We start from the raw sequence: 19,552 nt of genomic DNA, 5'->3' as shown, positions 1-19,552 counted from the left end.
TGCTTTGAGAATTAACGCCTTCCGTGTTTCTCGCACGTTGTCTAGATATTGGTCACTAATCCGATAATCGTTATTGTTCAACAACATTCTAGCTTGTTGTTTATCTTGGGGGTGACTGCATTTTACTACAATGGGGCGTGTTTTGTTTGACAGAAATTTCCCTATTCTATGAGCACGATCAAATGTTATGTTTTTCTTAGCATCTGACATTTTTAGATTATTTTCACTAATGTTGAGAATTTCAATGAACAGTTTTCATCTCGTCTGTTGTTAGCTAGGGTATCCTCTGGAATGTTAAAGAACAACAAATTGTCCTTCATCGATCGTACTTGCAATTCTACAATATCATCTCCTTATTTGGAGTTGCTTTGTTTCAAATAATTCAGTTCAACTTGCATGCTATTACATCTTTGTTTTTCATCGGAGAGAATTTGTCTATATATTTGATCTCATTGCATATGTGGATTAAATGAACTGTTTTTTTCAAGTTCCATTATTGTTTTATTCGAATCAGACATTTTGGATTCAAGAGTAGTGATTATATGATTAATTGAAGATATCTAATAGTTAACAACAGATGAAAAAGCAAAATGTAAATTTGAAGTATGTGGCAAAGAACTATTGAAGCGCTTTAAACACGTTACGTGTAGTTTATGCAGTTGGGAATAACGAAAAGTAGTGCACTGTAACTCTCTCGTGATCATAAAATAAGGTTGCGTTTTTGTTTTTTTTTTTTCGATCTGATAAAATTATTGAAATTATCATGTTTCGAGGGAAAATAAGAATATTTGTAACTGAAATGTGTTGGTATTAATGATTCTAGCATAAATGTATATTTTCCTTCTAAAAAAAAAACCCACCTTATTCTTCATGTACTTAACAATTTTACACAATCACGTTTTTGTTGTGTACTTCATAGAGCGTAGGTTACAATAACCGCATTTTTAGAAAAAAAAAGATACTCGGCCGAAGTAAAACTGGTTGATTTTGATATGTCAATTCTTAGGTTTCATGCAAAGCCATATTGAAATGTTGGCATGGCTTGCATAACAATAAGATAATAATTTCTTGTAGGGTTATCAATCTTAAAAATCGGAACACTTTAAGAGTATGTGTTTCTGTGTTTCGTTAAGTGAGTTCAAAATCAACACCAAAATGTACACAGTCAGTAAGGCAATTATATTTATAAATACTTGATTGATATGCAAAAATATATATATAAATATAAATATGATTTCAATTGAACAGATCAATAATCATATAATATATTAGAAACTTATAAAACATCATAATCTAAGGGCACCTGATAAGTTCTTTTTTTTTATTTTTGAACAAAATTTAAAACTCAAGTCTTGTGTAAAATAAACTCAGTAAGTTATTAAGTAAAATAAATTGTTTACTATAAAAATGTAATGCGATCTGGATGCAAAAAGTATGTTAGATAGAACTTAAATATCTGAGCAATTGAACTAGAAAGTTTATTGACTATCCTCTACATTTTTTATTTATTTTAGAATTATCCTTTACTGTTTATGACATATCGGCAATAACTATACATTACATTTTAGAATCACAAGAACTATCATTAACATTTTATTTTAGAATTGCCAACAAGGTTCCAAGATTTCATTTTGTAATTTTGAAATAACCTATGAAAAAATTCTTCTCATATTAAGTTCTTCCATTTGAAGTTCACAGGGGGTCAAACGGAAAATAGACCGGCCTAAACAATAAAAAAAAATAATAATAATAAAAGATGCGAAAAATGGAGTATTGGAAGTAAATATTGAGATTATCGGTCTAATAGTAAACAAATACAGACAATAAAGTCGCCGAGGAAATGTGACGTGGATATTTAAGTAAGTGAGCCTATTACTCAGTCACATTCTGTTTTATATGAAGAGGAATTACACAGTGCATGTGATAGTATAGTTCAGATACTTTTATAGTCTTTCTACGAACAAGATAAGTCCGTCACTAATTACATCACCAAACATGGCGTCAGGAAGTCATTGTGAAAACATGTCACACAAATACGATATAATGTTTATTTCGAATATAAGAAAAGATGAAAACAATTTTTAAAGAAATGACTGTTTGAATCAATCTTGATACATTAAAATCGCACATTCTGTAAGAATTTTATAGCAAGGTGCAGGATCGGACCTCTGTGATGAAACTGCAATGAATGTTAGTCAAGATCCAAACAAAACTGATAGTTTCCTGATAGTCCAAAATATTTAGACGTAAACGTTGACATCTAGAAATATATATTTACAATTGTAAACAAAATTTAAAAAAACAACGTGCACAGTCATTCAAATTTCCCTGATAAAATGTTACAAATAAAGCTTGGTATTCACAATTCTAGCATAAATGTATATTTTCCTTCTAAAGAAACTGCCTTATTCTTCATGATTATTCTTTTAAACGGCTTTACACAATCACGCATTTGGTGCGTACTACACTAAGTAGTGATTACAGTAACCGCATTTAACTGCGTTTGCATAGATTAGGGATTAATACAGAAAAAGAAATCTCAAAATACTGTTTTTTTTTTTCAGAAGTGAACATAAATATTACATTAATTCACGTAAGGCATGGTCAATTCTAGAATTGAGATCATTTTCAGTGTTCTCATTATAAACAACATAATAAATTTTTGTTCGTAAGCAAGCAATCCTCGTTCACAACCGTTACGAAGAATTTGACAGAAACGAACTCATGAGGGAGTTAAGTTTCTTTGAGAAGGCAGTCACACGATATACAAAAAACGAGCAACATTTACATGAGGAACATGCACAAAGGAAATTGCAGCATCATTCGCATGCCTTATTCGTAAATGGCATAATTAAAGTAATTAAATATGCACATTCTGAGTCCTCTTTGACAGACAGATAAGACCTCCGTGAATGCTTCTGTAAAAGAAAATAATATATGAATATATGAGAATAGTCTTAAATGGGACTCCATTGACGTTTAAAAGCGTAAAAACATGACACTTGAATTTAAAACAAAAATAAGCTGGGACACTTTAAACAGAAATATATGCAAAGATAGTTAAGAAGTATACTTTGGAAATAAATGGAAATTCGTATTTTTATACTATTTTAAGCCCGATTGATGAAAAGCGTGTAAACGCTTTTCATTTTGGCCGTTTTTTTACAATTTGAATAATTGTTTTTGAAAAACGAAGTGCACGAATGATCTGAAATTTTGCACAAAGATTAGTGCTCTTAACCAACATCAAATGGTACATTTGTCTGACAAAAATATATTTTCAGTCTATCATGTCAAAAACACATCAGTGGAGTCCCTTTAAGATTATATTTCAATACAATACTGGAAGAAGATGTTTAAAACTAAACAATAAACACTTAATTGTCACCGAACCCTACAAAATAACACCATAAAATCACCGAGTTACAAAACGTCAGATAAATTATAAACAGTCAATAGGCATGTAGAGCGGGTACACGTAACTCTATACATGCGCATCGAAAACGAAAAAGAAAGAGCAAACAAACAGGTAGTTATTATACATTGTATTGACAATGGTTTAAGATTTCAGAAGCCGATGTTTATAGTGGTTAACAGGTTTATGAAACGGCTCAAAACAGGTAAAATTTAAGTTCTTTTATCAAGGTTTCTTAAACACATTTCTTCATTTCTAATACAGAAATTATAATTTACTTACATTCGGATGATTCCCTATCTGTTCGCTTGTAATGAATAAATCAATATAAATTTTTGTATCAATCTATAAAAACGACATGTGTATGTGACTTCATAAAATTTTGGTCAAAGATTATTCCTTCCTGTCACAGATGACCACGATTGTCAGAAATGACTGAATACTTTAAATAGTACTCTTAATCAAGTGTTATAATTGTAAGAAGAAATGGATGGATAAATATCTTTTCTTTAAGCAGGGACATCTTTTAAATAAATTGTAACACCCAGTTTACCTGCTTAACATCTTAAATTGGTGTGTCCATCTTGAAATGATTTCGTCCCGATTGAAAGATGGACACACCCATTAAAGATGTTAATGTTATTGCATTGGCAGATTCTTAAGCTGTCAGCAGGTTTAAGTTAGACAACTGACATAAAGATTATGGAACACTTTAATATATGTTTAATTAACAAGTGATCACTTATGTTTACTAATTTATATCAACAAGATCCATTATAAAGAATAGATTTTATTCGATTATAGGCTGTTATTATTCCTTGTTAAGGTCAATGTCACAGTAAAGGAATTTTTAAAGTTAATTCAGGTTATATTCAAATTTTATTCTTTTTACTGCTTTAAATTTGTTTAAATATACATTAATTTCATTTCATTTACAAGTCAAATACTACTTTTCTTAAAATAATTTTAAATCTAGAACCATTTTTGTCTAAGTAAAGTAAACTACTCTGGTAGCAAAATTAAATGTTAACAATCATTGTTAACGTCTTTTATCTAATTAGCTGTAATTTGAAACCAGCTATTCTCTTTAAAGTTTCTTTGTGTTTTGTTCTGTACTTTTTTATTGAAGTTTAAGTAGAGTGTTTTTTGGAAGGCCTTATTGTTTTATATCATATTGCCTTTGTATATTACATTGTTTTATTATTGGTTTTAAAAGGACACGGCTTTAGCTACGTGTACATTAAATATAAACATAAGCTCTATTTGAAATATCTTCTGATTAACATTTTATTTTTATTATTATTTTATTATTATTATTATTATTATTATTATTACTATTACTATCATCATCATCATCATCATCATCATCATCATCATCATCATCATCATCATCATCATCATCATCATCATCATCATCATTATTTTCATTTACTTCAATATATTATGATATTTTCAACATTTGTAACAATCAATATAATTCCTATTTCATACAATACTACATCTTACTTATATTAACTATTACAATTGAAATAATAGTTTCATTCTACTCATTTTTTATGTAATCCTTGCAATAGAAGGGTTGTCCAAAATTCCAAGGTTGACAAATGGTCTTGTTTTCCAGCATTTAGACTTTAGATAGCTCACTCGGCCTAACAAGATCAAAGGTTTTCTGCAAATTAAATTCTGATCCTTTATTTATACCCAGCTGTTTAAGATTTTATTCCAAATACAACATGATCTATAATAAGGCTTCATTTCCTTTGCAGTTAATTGCACACACTACCATGTAGAAAAATGGACGGCATCAACACATTTGTTTGATTGGACACAAATAAATTATGACCATCCAGTCATCTGTATTTTTAAAATATGACCTAACGATCAGTATCATATTCCTAGATTTTCGCTAGTAGCAGATGGATATGCGTGATTATGCTCACAACATCAGTCCTTTAAACGCTAAAGGAAATCAATTTGCTTTTAAGAACTCGTTCTCTCTATCAGGAGCACCTCTCAAATTGCCCATTACCATCCTTGTCAGACGTTTGCTATAAAATTCCGAGAGATGACAATCGAAATGAACAGAAGACTTTTTCAACTTCCCTGTTATGTGTCTTTTTAGGTTGGAGATTCACTTTTTTTTAGTTTGAGGTCCGTAAAAAACTTGTATCATTATCTTCCGTATTGGTTTTGGATTGCGACATATTTAAAAGTGTTTAAATGTTTGTTTTGTTGTTTCAGAAAAATGTCGGAGATACCGGAACGCCACAGGAGATTACATTCACAATTGTTACACGATTGTAACTTTAATGATAAACTAAATGAAACTCTTGATGATATTGGTGTTAATAATGACATGGTTCAGAGGCGAAGACAGAATGCCCTTCTCCATGAGAATATTGGAACAGTAATGGCAATGTTGAAAGGATATGATAGGCCGGTGTATAATTTTGGTAGTCGCTCTGAAGGTACGACAACACTCGATCTACAATCAGATGCCGACAGCCTTTACCGTGTACCAGGCATAAACGTGGTACAAAGTTTGCAAGAGTTTGGACCAGAAGATACTAAAAATTACGCTATAAATCTCCTGATGATTCAAGGTGATGATATTGCTCCTGGATACTGTCATCTTGAAGTGATTAATGAAGATCTTAGATTGTCAACCATCGACGTTACGGAAGTAAATGACCATTACGTCAGAGGGAAAGATGATCGTATCTACTACAAGAATACTGTAATGAAAGATTTTATGCCTGGAAAAGGTGAAAGGCATGGGCCTTCCTGGGCCGAAGAGGGTCAAATGGGAATAACTGATCAAGACACTGTTGCTGGATTACACTGTAAATCTTGGCCATTCCAAGCAAGAGACTGGATAAATGAAAGTAATCAAGTAGGATGGCCATCAGACACACTGAAAAGAAAATGCATGAAATATGGTTGTTTTGTTGTTCCTACCGGGAGTAGTCTAGGAAAAGAATTTGAATGGAGAATTTCTACTTCCCTTGCGGAACGACATCTTATGTTTAGCCTCAACATAGTACAACTAAGATGCTATGTACTAATGAAAATGTTGGTAAAAACCTTCATAAAAGGAGGCACAATTTCAAGCTTCATGTGTAAAAGCGTTCTGCTACAATGTGTAGAAAATTCGCTGCCTTATGAATGGAAAGAAGCCAATCTATCACAATGCCTAGATAAATGTTTGAAGAAATTGAGAAGGTGCGTAGATGAAGAAAACTGCCCTCATTTCATAATACCAACAAATAATTTGATGGCTGGCAAATTTTTGGAGACGGTAAAGTCAGATATACTTAAAATGTTAGGATACGTCATAAGCTACACTCGCCTTGTACTAGCTAATGTAATAACACTAGATGATCTAAATATAAGGTTAAGCAACAAACTCGGCTTATCCACTGATCCTTGCTCTATGACACCACTCCAAATAAGTAGTCATTTGAAAGCAGAACGCTTATTGGACACTGCCGTAATTTTGCGTGGTTACCAAAAAATACATCTCAGACATACGTGTATGTATTACAAAAATGAAGAATCGCAGGAGGATTTTCAAAGACGGTCTCTCAGAACTCTTGACCAACTAACAAACAAAGAAGATGAAATTAAAAGAGAGGTTTACACACTTGTGTCACCGTTTCTGTCATCCTTATTGGGGTCTTTGCAAGCTGCTCGCGTTGAAAAGGACTCTGATATTTCAAAACTGCTTGAAGCAGAGGACTTGCTCATTCAAGGTTGTGATTCTGATGTTTCCTCGGGCAGGCTTAAACTTGCCTCATATTTTTATTGTTCAGGAAAAATAGAAAGTACAGAATCTATACTGAATGAAACCGAGGGTAAGTACGATAGAACTTTAGTAATACCTATTTGTAGATGTTATCATGGGCCGATGGATAATGGAAGCGTAAACGTCGCCAAGTTTCAAGAAGAGAGAAATCAGGGGGTGAAGAATACAGTAGCGTTTTGTGTTATATTTCTCCCAGCTGAGATTAAATGGATACCCAAAGAATTGCAATATGAATTGTATCGGATGACTAGTGAGAAACCGGGAAAGAGTGATGAGGTAACCTGGATGGATTGGGCTGTCGTTGATTCCCTCCCTTACCTTCATTTCCTACAGTACAAAGTTAATAAACATTTTCACGATGAAGGCGGTGAGCAAAGGGCGTTATTAGATATGGAACAGTCAATTGACAGAACACGGAACCTTTGTCACCGAGAGACAGCATTAAACCTGCTTGGTCAGTGTATGGAACAGAATAATCAACCAATAAAAGCTTTGCAATGCTTCTCAAAGTCACTGAGTTTGCAACCAAGAAACAATGCAGCGAAAGTGCTCATTTGCATTTGCCTTGCAAGCCTGTTTCAGAATAAAGATGAAGTCACAAAAATAATATATCAACGAAAAATGGAGCAAAACTAATGGATTTGAAGACTGTAGCATCACAATACTTCTACATGTTCACATAAATATCAAAACTATGTCGATTGAAAAATTAAAAAGAAAGTATGGTAAAATATGTTCATGGAATGAATTTCAAATAATGGTTTTATTGTAATCACGCATATTAATTGTACTGTTTGACTGTACTACAGGAAAATATATATACGGTATGGTACATGTTTATGGAGAATGGCATAAAAAGGAAAATATTTATTCTTCTCTGCATCGTCCCTCTGTTATTCTTTAATGTTATTATGCATTTATTCAAAGCGGTCGGGATGTTGTCAAACTTTTACTATTTGATCTTCAAAAAAAAGATCACCTGGATGAATCAGATACCGAACAAAAGTTTTTTTTTTAAAACAATGTCTGTTCCACGCCTTAAATGACAGACGAAATAACTTTAATTTACCCGGATGTAAATGCACTGCAAAATCTAATCATATTGCGTAATCATATTCATGCAGGGTTCCTTCCTAATGAAATTACAGGTGAATGTAACTTAAAAAGAAACCAACCCATTCCATGTTTTATTACAACAGTGTTATTGAATATCGACGACGGGTATATAATTGCCGCCATGTCGGTTTCGGTATTGCTGTCCACAGAGATGTCAAAATTCAAGCAAAACGTGGTGCTCAAAAGGTCGAACACTATCAAATAAATTCAGATGATATAAGCAATGTGTTTGAAAAAAAAATGTTATCCCTAATACACAATAAATTATGACTGTGAACTGTGAAATAATCAAACATTGAATGAGTTTAGAAACTGAAGAAAAGTGTGTATGTTTGTATGCCAAACGTATACAAGACTTCAGTCAAGGAAAAAGCATGGATATCGCAATCAGTTTGATATGTTGAAAAAAGAAAATAACCTCCTCCCGCGTTAAATAAATGAAAAAGATAATGAAAAAAAAAACTATGAACAAAGAGATATTCCGGCAAGACAATTTTCCAATCTCATATTTCAGTTTTATTAATGAAAACTTTACTATTATATAGGATTCTTATCTGAAATATTTATAGTCCATATATTATATAATTTAGCATGGTTACCTATGCAATAAATGCAAAATCACGTGTTTTTGCTTCTAAAAATAGAAATCGTTTTCCGGTTCTGTGATTTGAGAAAACATGTTTGAAGACATAGACTTTATAGGGACCTTAAACTTGATAAAGTCTACAAAATGCAAGGGCTAACTTTGTGTATATAAAAAGGAAAAGAAATTGACAGGTGCATCATATGTCCTTATAATGTTAAGTTCAAACAAGAAATATACATGTGTGCTAAGATGTCCATCTAACATCAACAAAACATCACACCGTTTAAACAACTAAATTATCTTCAATGTTGTTTATTTCAATATCTTAACAGGACGTGCATTACGCCGGAAAAATTGACACCATGATGGATGCACAATAAGTGTATATGTAAATCATGATGCAAATTTATGTGCTTATCCTGTATTTGAATTAATGTGTGTATATATACAAATGATTATTTTATTAAGTTTACAATATTTTACTGACTTTTAACTTTAAATAGTAGTAATACATGTACAATGGCAAGGTGAAATATATAATTGACAACAATAATGATTATATTGTATGAGATTGGTACAAAGCAGCAGAACTTTCATCAGAATCGGCTAGCGCCTTGTGAAAATATAGTTCTTACAGCTGCCGTGCTCCTTTCTAATAGGATTCAGTATTGTACCCAACAGTGTATGGGTATCACATAGTATTGGATACAGAAGGATATTATTTATCATTGTAATGTTAGCATACATGTATTTAGTTTATGACATGGACAACACAGTTTATTGTTGAACTTCCCTGATTTTCGATAACTTCCTCATTCGTAATTATACTTAGTATTTGATCACTAGTGTTTTTTCACAGATTTTACTATAACTTCCTTATTCGTGATATTACTAAGGCTTTGATCACAACTTAGCTTTTTTATTAACTTCCTTAATCGTATTTTAACTTGCAATTCTTTAATCACAAATCTAATAATAACGTCTGGTCCTTACTTCGTGCTTGTGTGATCTATTTGTATTCGTGAACCTGCTGGGTTTCCTGCATGTGGTCCTGTGATACTGACATTTTTCGGGGGCTATTTTTAGTTAAATGCGTGTTTTCTTTGTTGATATTTGCTCTTGTAGTCTGTTTAAGTCTGGTATCTGAAAACTGAATACTCATTATTGAGTATATATCCCCTTCACCGTTAGACTTGTACACTGAAACAAGCATTTCAATTCACGATAATTTATACTTTCCCCCTTCATCAATACTTACACTTATAGTGTGTGAAGAAATATTAAACCATATCATATGTAATCTATAAATCTATAATCTATTAAGATATAGATATATCACTGATTTTTTATGTATACTCATATATTGTTTTATATGCATGTTGAGTTATTAATGTTCAATACAATAGTGACAACTAGTGTAGCAAAAATCGCTTGTTGTTAGTTTAAAATAGAATGAACGAAGTTATATTTGTTTTCTCCAGACAGAGTGTTAGTTTCTTCAGAAAATTTGGTAGCTTTCAAAATATCTAAAGCAATGTACGCGTAAGACTACAGGCATGGGGAAAAAGGATAGTTTATAACTTTTGAAAATGAAAAAGACATATTGTTTAGAAAGCTGAATGTGTTTTTATTTATAATCAAGTACGACTAAACTTTTATTATTCTTATCATAGAATCACTGTGACAAAATGAAAGAAAACCGATTTCTATCATTTAAGTGACAAGACTACTTCCTTCACGACAAAGCGGGCTTGACAAGTAAATAGCATATATTTCGTTTTAGTTCTGATTTAAAGTTGATTTCATTCTAGACGTAACATCCACTTTTAACAGATTGATGTTTAAAATGAACATAAGAGGCAATAGCATTATTTACTATATTCATGCAAGAATTCATCAAATTTCTGGAAAGTTGATAACCCCCATATGAACACATCTGCGGATGTTTGAAACTTCAAAACTGTACCAGATCATGTTAAATGTTGAATATTGCTGAAGCCGTAATAGGGTCGTGGACGGTAGCTTGCAATTACCACTACCGTCTTTCAACAGCCTCAATGAAGCCGAGCCTGCAACATTTTCCTTTTGTTTCAATTAATATTGTTACCACACATACGTGAAATGTTATATATGTATATAAGTATGCTTCTAAAACAATTTTAATACGTCGAAGAATATATAAAATACATAATGCAAATATTTGTCGACATCATATGTTATCATAAAAATGCATGCATCCAGTAATTATTTAAAAAAATGATTTAGACTTTATAGAAAATACATGTCTAATTACCTCCTATTATTAACATGAAAATGTAAATTTGGTAATATATTTACAAATAATGTATTTTGGAACCTACATTATTTATAATAATGATATTCGTTGAACGCCACCCTTCCGTGTTGATCTTGTTTATCATATTTTATATTTTGTGTGTGTTATCCTTGGTATAGCTATGCACTACATGGATCATATTACATTTTTGTATGCAGCATCTTGGTTTATGCATGTATGCATCATGTGTTGTTTTTAACCATCTATGTTCCATTGTAACATACTGAAATTAATCTACCGATCTACTAGGAAGTGCAAAACATGTGTGCCCTTTAACGTGGGAGTTTGAGCTTTTTTGGTATTTTTTTTGCGTGAAACACGCAATACTGAAAAATCCTATTCTTTTCCGAACAAATTCTGATCTTTAAATAAAGCATTAGCTTTACCCTGATATAAAATATGCCGAGGGTTACATTGCAAACAATCGTTTATATACTAGGTCATACATGTATAACTTGTCAGGAATATTTATAACGAATTTGAATTACAGCAAATTTCCTCATTTAGACTATTGTCCGCTACAGCGCCGTTATGTTTCTTATTCCGAATTGAAAATGGACATTAAAGCCGATTAATATTCTATCATTTTTAAAGAAATCATTAAGATGTAATTGTGAATAATAATTGAAAAAATACATGACTCAATTTGACTGAGTTCTGCTGTTTAATCTTTCCCAATGATCTCTTTTCCAGATATAAATTAGTATTCCAAACCGTCAACGAATGTTAACCACTTATTTAAGGTCAATCAGGTAACAATCTGTCAAGATGGCGGCGGGGTGCTAAATTTTACAAATATCTGAAACTTTTAGGTTTATTTTTATATTCCAAATAGGGCTTCATTATAAATACTTTGCTTACCACATTGAATATATCGTGGTATCGGGATAAACTTCTAGTTATATTGCTTATTGACGGGATATATAAAGATAACGCCTGATTCATATATAACATGACTCATATATATATTACACTATTCCTACTTTTTGAGGTAATGATATTTGATTCGCAACATATGCAATAAAGAATAAAACTCAATATTTAAGTGTATGAACACACGTGTAAAGGATGTGGCACTACATTGATATTTAAGCGCGACCCGGTTCTTTCCAAAAAGCATTAATTGTGAAGATATTACCGAATTTACATTTCATATGAATAAAGGGAGGCAATTAGAAATTTATTTTCTTTAAAGTCTAAGTCGAATTTTCCAATAAGAACTGAATGCATATATTTTAATGATTAGATATTATGTGTACAAATATTTGCAGTGCATATTTAACATATTCTTCGATGTTTGAAAATTGTTTTAGAAGCATAATTATATAAATAAAATTTCATTTAAGTGTGGTAACAACATAAATTACAACATACAGGATCCTAAAATATCCACTCAACGTTTACGTGCACGTTTGCATTTTATTTATGTTAATGTAAGATGGCTATTATTCCATAAATTCAACGGACAAGTAACCTAATAAAAACTTTGAACCGATTTAGTGGTTATGTTTAAACCTTTATTCATTGGTAAACTTGAAAAGAAAAGTTGTGCGTCAATATTTGTATTCTTCCTTCTTCCTAAAACATCTATTACTTACGGAAACGTACGCACTTGAGGCTGGTAGTTTGCGGTAAGTTATTTTTTTAATGTATTAATTTAAGGAAAAATAGTTATAAGAAAAAGATGTAAAGAATAATAAGTTTGTTTTTTCTTAAAGCATTTTAGCTTATTTTTATCATTTTGGACCTGTATTTACAATAATCAAGGTTTCACGAACATTATAATTATGTTGCTTTATTTGCTAGTGGTAAATATTCAGTTTTATTTATTAAGTATTTTTTATAAGCAGAAGATAATTGCAAGTAACATCTTTATTGACTAAAACATAAATAATGTAACAAAATGATAAAAATAATGTTAACAATTAAACAAAAAATGTAACAATTAAAATCCACGTGAACAAATTTATATCTCTCTTTAACAGGATTATTTTTGCCTCTGGGTGAAATGTTGTCTATCTCATGACTAAACGAATTACACAGGGTTTTCGAAATAATTTCAAAGATGTACTCCTTCTTTATTTGTTTTCTATTCATTAAAAAAGAGCATGTATGCTTACGAGTTATTGGCTATCATGTGTTCCATCTTCAGTCATATTCATGTGCAAATTGATTAGAAAATTACATATTATTTGATTCGTAGTTTTACTTTTCCAGCATATATTTGCTTTATTTGACTTTATTTGATTCGAAAATGTAACATATTTGGTACGTTGTACTTAAAGCTGCATGTCTCCAGATGAGTCAAACTATTTCAATAAAATCAAACTTGAGAAATATGAACTAAGACTTTAGGAAAAGAAATATGATTCAATATTTAATTAATATTTTACATGATATATGCGAATAATGACTGATTTTTCAGTATTTTCAACTATATTTCTACTGCGTTACTAACGCAGTAAGGGTTATTTATGCACATTTTGAACAATTTTTGGTAACTGATTTACGTTGGTGGTGAGTGCCATTGATAATGTGTGAATTGCTTCAATTTGTTTATGTGTCACGATTTTAAATTCAAATACATTTTCAATCTTTTCACGAAAATAATCATGATTCTGGAGGCATGCAGGTTAAAGATGCCAATCAAAATCAAATAAAATGTTATTACAAATACAGCTTAGAATTCTTTAATCATTTGTTAATATAATCATTTATTTACATATCATAATATCAAATCCGAATGAAAATTTCATATCGTAATATAAATAAATGAAATTAACATTGACTTATCCGAGTATGCAACGTTACGAATTTTTAAGTTTTTCAAATCATATATGTTTTTTTTTTTTGTTTTTTTTTTTTGACAAGAATGATTTGTTTTGCATTTGTATAATATCTGAATACATGAGAGGACTTTTCACTGAAAAATCATGTATTCGGCATAATTGGCAATCCATTGATACATCATTAGTTTACTAGAGTATAGGTATTAGTTACCTGCACTCCAGAATTAACTAGAGTGTAGGTATTAGTTACCTGCACACCAAAATTAACTAGAGTGTATGTATTAGTTACCTGCACTCCAGAATTAACTAGAGTATAGGTATTAGTTACCTGCACTCCAGTAACTGCACTGTCTGTCAAAGGTCAATTGCTTAAATGTACAAATGAGATACTACATTAAAGTTAACTTGAATTTTCCGAAGGTCATTTTTTATCCTAGGCAATTTTGGATAAAAAATCCACTAACAATTTCACACTGTATGACAATATATAATTTCGTTTTTTACTTACTTGATCTGTTAGTTTCTATTGCGCTCACTGACTTCTTTGTTAGAGATGTAAATAAGTAGGGTATAAAGAGAGTGATTGTATCTATAAATGAAACGTGACTTTTTACTTTGGTGTAATCATACAAAGTATAAAGAACATTCATTCAGTCAACTCTCTCATGTTTACTTTGATGGGATGGGGATTGCATATAGTCGGGGTCAACGTCTGTCGTAAAAATCATATAAGCCCTATTTAGGTGGTACTCTTTCTTCATGTACTATTTATTGACTTATAAGTACAAATAGATTTGTAATATCATATTATTTGATCGTTTTTTTATTGTTTATCTATACAAGGAAAACCGTTTTAATTGCAAGGTGGTCAAGAAGCTGATCTGAAGCGAAGAAACATGCTTGTAAAAGGTTAGTCTCCTAAATTGTTATACCTGTATATTTATGTTTGCTTTTTAAAAAGACAAGTACATACACGTGTGCATAAACACACACACGCACGTTTGCACGCAAACAAACACAGCAACCTCTCCAACCTTTTGAAAATAAGAATAATAAAACTAGGCAAATGTTTAAATACTAGTATAAAGAAGATATATGAAACACTTATTGCCTCAAAGTGGCCAATTATGACAGGAAAATAATTTGTTTTATTTTGTCAAACGAAACGATGGTTAGAGATTAAATCTTATGAAAACTTTGAAACAAAGTCCTGTCAAATAAAGAAACAATAAAGTTATTGAAACAGGAAGTTTTGTATGGTTTAAAAGCTAAATTTAGAAAAGCGTTTGAAGATGTAATAGTCATCTCAAAGATACCATTTGTAACATCTTTTAACAAAAAAAAATGAATAAATAAATAACATGATTATGTTTTGCAGGTTTTATTATGCTGGCCGCATTATCTGCACTTAGTGGAACAGGTTCGTTGATCGTTGTTTATAAAGTTATAGTGTTATTATGTTAGTCAACTAGATTTTACAAACCTATAAAGTTATACTTAACCAAATAGACAACAAAACTGATACAATTCAAATAATATCACCAAGACTGATGTTTATTTTTACAACATCATTAACAAGGACATAGAAAGAAATGCGTATGCGTGTAAAAAAAATTATAGTTGTAGAGACCAAAGACAAAACAGTGTCGTCTCCTTCTCTCCTGTTATTGCTTCCTATTTTTATATGTCCTTAACTTAATAAATATTAACATTAACTGATTTCAATTTGAGAGAGGTTTAAGTGAAGAGAAATGTTTTATAAAACATGCATTTGTATATTCCCTCTTTTCAATGTTTTTCGAATGACTATGCAATTTTAATTCATAAGTAAATCCAAACGTATTTTATTTTATTAAGGATCTAGTGCTTGCACAGATGGAGTAGCCAGGCAGTATGCCTGTAAACTTTTGAACCTGGCTAACTCGGGAAGAATTGTATTGTGGAAGAAACATCCATCCGGGGTTCGCGACAATGCTTACGCGTATAACAATGTCAGAGATACTTGTAACGGCAAAGCTGCCGCACGATCACAGTACGTATAAACAAGAGCATATTTTTAATGATTTCATTAATTAATTGAACGAGTTGAATGAAATTATTTTATGCGAGCCTATGACGAAAATAAAGTTAATTTATTCAACGAGTTCAATAAATCCAGTAATTGGCCTTCACGAACGAATATATTGTTCTATCACATACCCTGTTTGAAGTTACAAAAAAATAATTAACTTTTTGATACACTTACAGTGTACATCAATTGGCGCATCTTTACACTTTGTCTGTTTAACGCAAATGATGGCACGGCTCTCTACTATCACTTTTACGAAGTCGCAAACGTGATGAATCTTTGAAAGAATTCCCGATTCCGCGATACCCGTCTGCATCTAGAGCTGCTTGTTCTATTATTTGTCATAATACCAAGCTTGAAGTGCAGACTCGTTGGCAATAATAACAATATTTTGGCGCTAGTATGATAAACAGTAATCTGAGAAAAAAAAAAAAAAAAAAAAAAAACTTCCAGAAGGTTAAGACATTTTTAAATAAAAAATGTATCTCATCTAGTTAATTTACACTTCACAAACAATTTCCTTCACGTTAGCGAGTATTGTTGGATTGTAGTTGAAATTTAGTGTATCCACATGTAAAAAAAACAGGAACACAACAACACAGCATTACTTACAGTCATTGTGTCAACTATTCAATTGAAAATCTAAAATAAAAATATGAAAATACAGGGAAACTATAGGAAAATATAATCTAAAATGTTCAGTAATGTTTGTCAACATTATCGAAATATATGCTACAAAATACAATATTTATAACATTCTGGAAGACGGGTGACCATTAATCACAATACAATAACACGATAACTGATTGGATTGAGTCTGTACATGAGGTGTAATGAAATTTTGCAATATTCTTAACACCCAATAGTACCGGCTTGAGCGGTACTTAAAGATACATTTAAGTAAATGGATTCGTAGCAGTGAAGGAGTCCCATGGCTTGCAATATTTTTTTCAGTTACAAATGTGCCGAATGCCCAAACCCTGGCGCTCCTGGAGGATATGTCTGTTTGCAAGGAACTTTACTACGCTATATCTATGCGGTCTATCGAAAACTTGGCTACATTCATGTAAGTTATGTACTTACTGGGCAAATAAATCTGAGCAGTTTATCTTGAAGTTTGTCCTGCATTCACAACTTTACTACGCTATATCTATGTGGTATATCGAAAACTTGGCAACATTCATGTATTTTTAGTACTTGACTTTCTTGACAAGTTATTCTTAGCAGTTTATCTTGAAAATTGTCCTGCATTCACAACGTCTGAAGATGCTAGCGTTTCTTTCCATCATCACAGGCGTGAACAGAACAGGGATGGTTTGGGATGACATTGTGTTGGTCTTTTAAGTTGTGTTGTTTTTAACATATTTTATTGTTTTTTTATTATAATAAAACATATTTTGACAAAATAACAGAGAAAAATGCGAAGCTTTGATCATAATCTATTACATGTTAAAGGGTGGGTATTGGAGGGTTGTTCCTATCCTAGACTGAAATAAATTAAGCAATATGGTAGATTACTTAAAACAAGTGACCAATCTTTTTTATTTTCTTTCAAACAGTACAAATGATCATTAATACGGCGAAACGTTTTTTAAAGGCACAAAGGGAACCTTTGCAGAAAAGGGAATTAAGGGAATGATGTCAAAAGGTTGCTTTAACTGTCGTCTTAACATATAATATGTGTACTTTACAACGAACATTTTTTGTAAAACTAGTAAATTAAAGACAAAAGATTGGTCTCTATTCTAACACTTTATTTGAATAACAACAGATTAAACAACAAACAATGACATGTGTTATTTTGTTAACAATTAAGTTGTGTTAATATTTTTATTGAAATCTACTTATCTTATATTAATAGGAATCAAACCGGTAAGGGTATATGAATTCTTTCAAATTTATCTTTATGCAACACTTAATTGTTTTCTATTTTTAATTTTTGATTTATTAGAAAAAAACTTGTAGTGGAAAAAAATTTTTTTGTGAAAGGGAACCATTCAAAATAAAAATCTAAAAATATTAATTATACTGTTAAAAACTTTTCAAGTCATTAAAACCATTTTAAAACTTTAGTCTAGGAAAATAGCCGAAAAAATGTTTTGATTTGGGATTTAAAAATCGGCGAAAAATCATAAAAATTTTAAAAAAATTTTCCACCCTTAGTGCAAAAAAATTTTGAGCAGAGTTTTGTTTGGGTGCTGGGTTAAAAAGGGGGGGGGGGCCCAATTTTTGGTAATGGGGTTAGGTTTATTCCAATGGAAAAAGATTTTTTACTTGACATGGCAATATTGATTTGGATCTTTTAAAAAGGGGAAATTTTTTACTCTGCCCCTTATAGTTTCCGGATTCAATTACATTTTAAACAATTTTATTTTCTTAAAAATATTCAGTAGCATACCTTTTTTAAACCCTTTTCCCTTTACCAAAAAAAAAATAGGACAGGAGATTAAGGGACTTCATTTCTTTTCAACGTTCCCGCACGGGGGTGGGGTCTCGCGTCAATGAAATATAAGACATAAAATTAATAAATGTTAATACGACAGGCTAGCTTGAATTCAGAATGAGCATCTTCGGAAGATTTGGGCCTTCGTATGGTAGATTAAAATGTAGTTATGAACGTTCGCCTTATTGTCATGGATCGGGGATATGGTTTCGATTTCCTTATATTAATAAATATGAGTTTGTGTCTTGTGTTTGCAGGTGAATGAAATTGCAGGTGCCTGTCACAGCTGTAAATCTAAGCATTACCTCGGTCGTGCTGTTGATCTACATAACCCACCCGGACAGTCAAGTACCATGCTAAGTCTGTGCAAGAGTATGGGAGGTTGGGGACAGAACGAAGGCAATCACGTGCATTGCGAGTTTTAATTCATAAACTTTTTGTGCGCTTATTTGCTAGTAACAAAATTGGAATAAATTATCAAAATGTGTTTCCTTTATATTCAGAGAAAAGAAAAAGAATATAATGTTTTATTAATAATATATATTTCAATCAACAACCGTCATTGTCAATGTAATGTGGTTCACCTTACATTTGTTATTTGTAAATTGTCATTTACATTTCCACTTTATATTAATAAAATTTCTTTCTTCCTTCCTTACTTACTTTAATTATTTATTAATTGATAAAATAATAAGTGTACATACATGTTATACCAAGCGATTTTTGGCTGGAAAAAGAAAATAGTCAAGTATTGGACAAAGATATTGTTTTTATTCTGTGTATAGGATGGCGAATTGTAAATTACTGTCGATCTTGACATATTTCTTTTGAAAGTTCGTATTTAAGCTGACGCTCCGTGTAAGACTGGATAAATGAAGCATGCATTTCACTCATTACAGTGTTGCGAATAGAGCAGTACCTCTAGACGCTTGCATAAATCATGATCACAATTTAGAAATGTATAAACTTGTTCGCCGATTCTTACATTTTTCATT

The 19,552-nt window shown here is 31.3% G+C and overlaps 2 protein-coding genes across 3 annotated transcripts; both read left to right on the top strand.

The window, feature by feature from the left end:
• Positions 1-3,461: 3,461 nt before the first annotated feature.
• On the top strand, positions 3,462-12,668 carry LOC132723238 (uncharacterized). Its single transcript, XM_060707918.1, has 2 exons — positions 3,462-3,620; positions 5,657-12,668. The coding sequence occupies exon 2, from the start codon at positions 5,661-5,663 to the stop codon at positions 7,854-7,856; it is 2,196 nt and encodes a 731-aa protein (XP_060563901.1). The 5' UTR covers positions 3,462-3,620; positions 5,657-5,660; the 3' UTR covers positions 7,857-12,668.
• A 139-nt stretch (positions 12,669-12,807) lies between these two features.
• On the top strand, positions 12,808-19,210 carry LOC132723239 (uncharacterized). Of its 2 annotated transcripts, none has more exons than XM_060707919.1 (6): positions 12,808-12,888; positions 14,890-14,955; positions 15,425-15,466; positions 15,904-16,078; positions 17,069-17,180; positions 18,815-19,210. In XM_060707919.1, the coding sequence occupies exons 2-6, from the start codon at positions 14,943-14,945 to the stop codon at positions 18,980-18,982; spliced, it is 510 nt and encodes a 169-aa protein (XP_060563902.1). In that variant the 5' UTR covers positions 12,808-12,888; positions 14,890-14,942; the 3' UTR covers positions 18,983-19,210. The 2 variants fall into 2 exon arrangements, with proteins under 2 accessions (XP_060563902.1, XP_060563903.1); XM_060707920.1 differs by lacking the exon at positions 12,808-12,888 and adding an exon at positions 12,967-13,065.
• The last annotated feature ends 342 nt before the right edge of the window (positions 19,211-19,552 follow it).

This window comes from Ruditapes philippinarum, unplaced genomic scaffold, assembly GCF_026571515.1.
Source record: "Ruditapes philippinarum isolate M1 unplaced genomic scaffold, ASM2657151v2 ctg11315_1_1_1_1, whole genome shotgun sequence".
NCBI lineage: Eukaryota > Metazoa > Mollusca > Bivalvia > Venerida > Veneridae > Ruditapes > Ruditapes philippinarum.
This window is presented reverse-complemented; position numbering and strand designations above follow the sequence as displayed.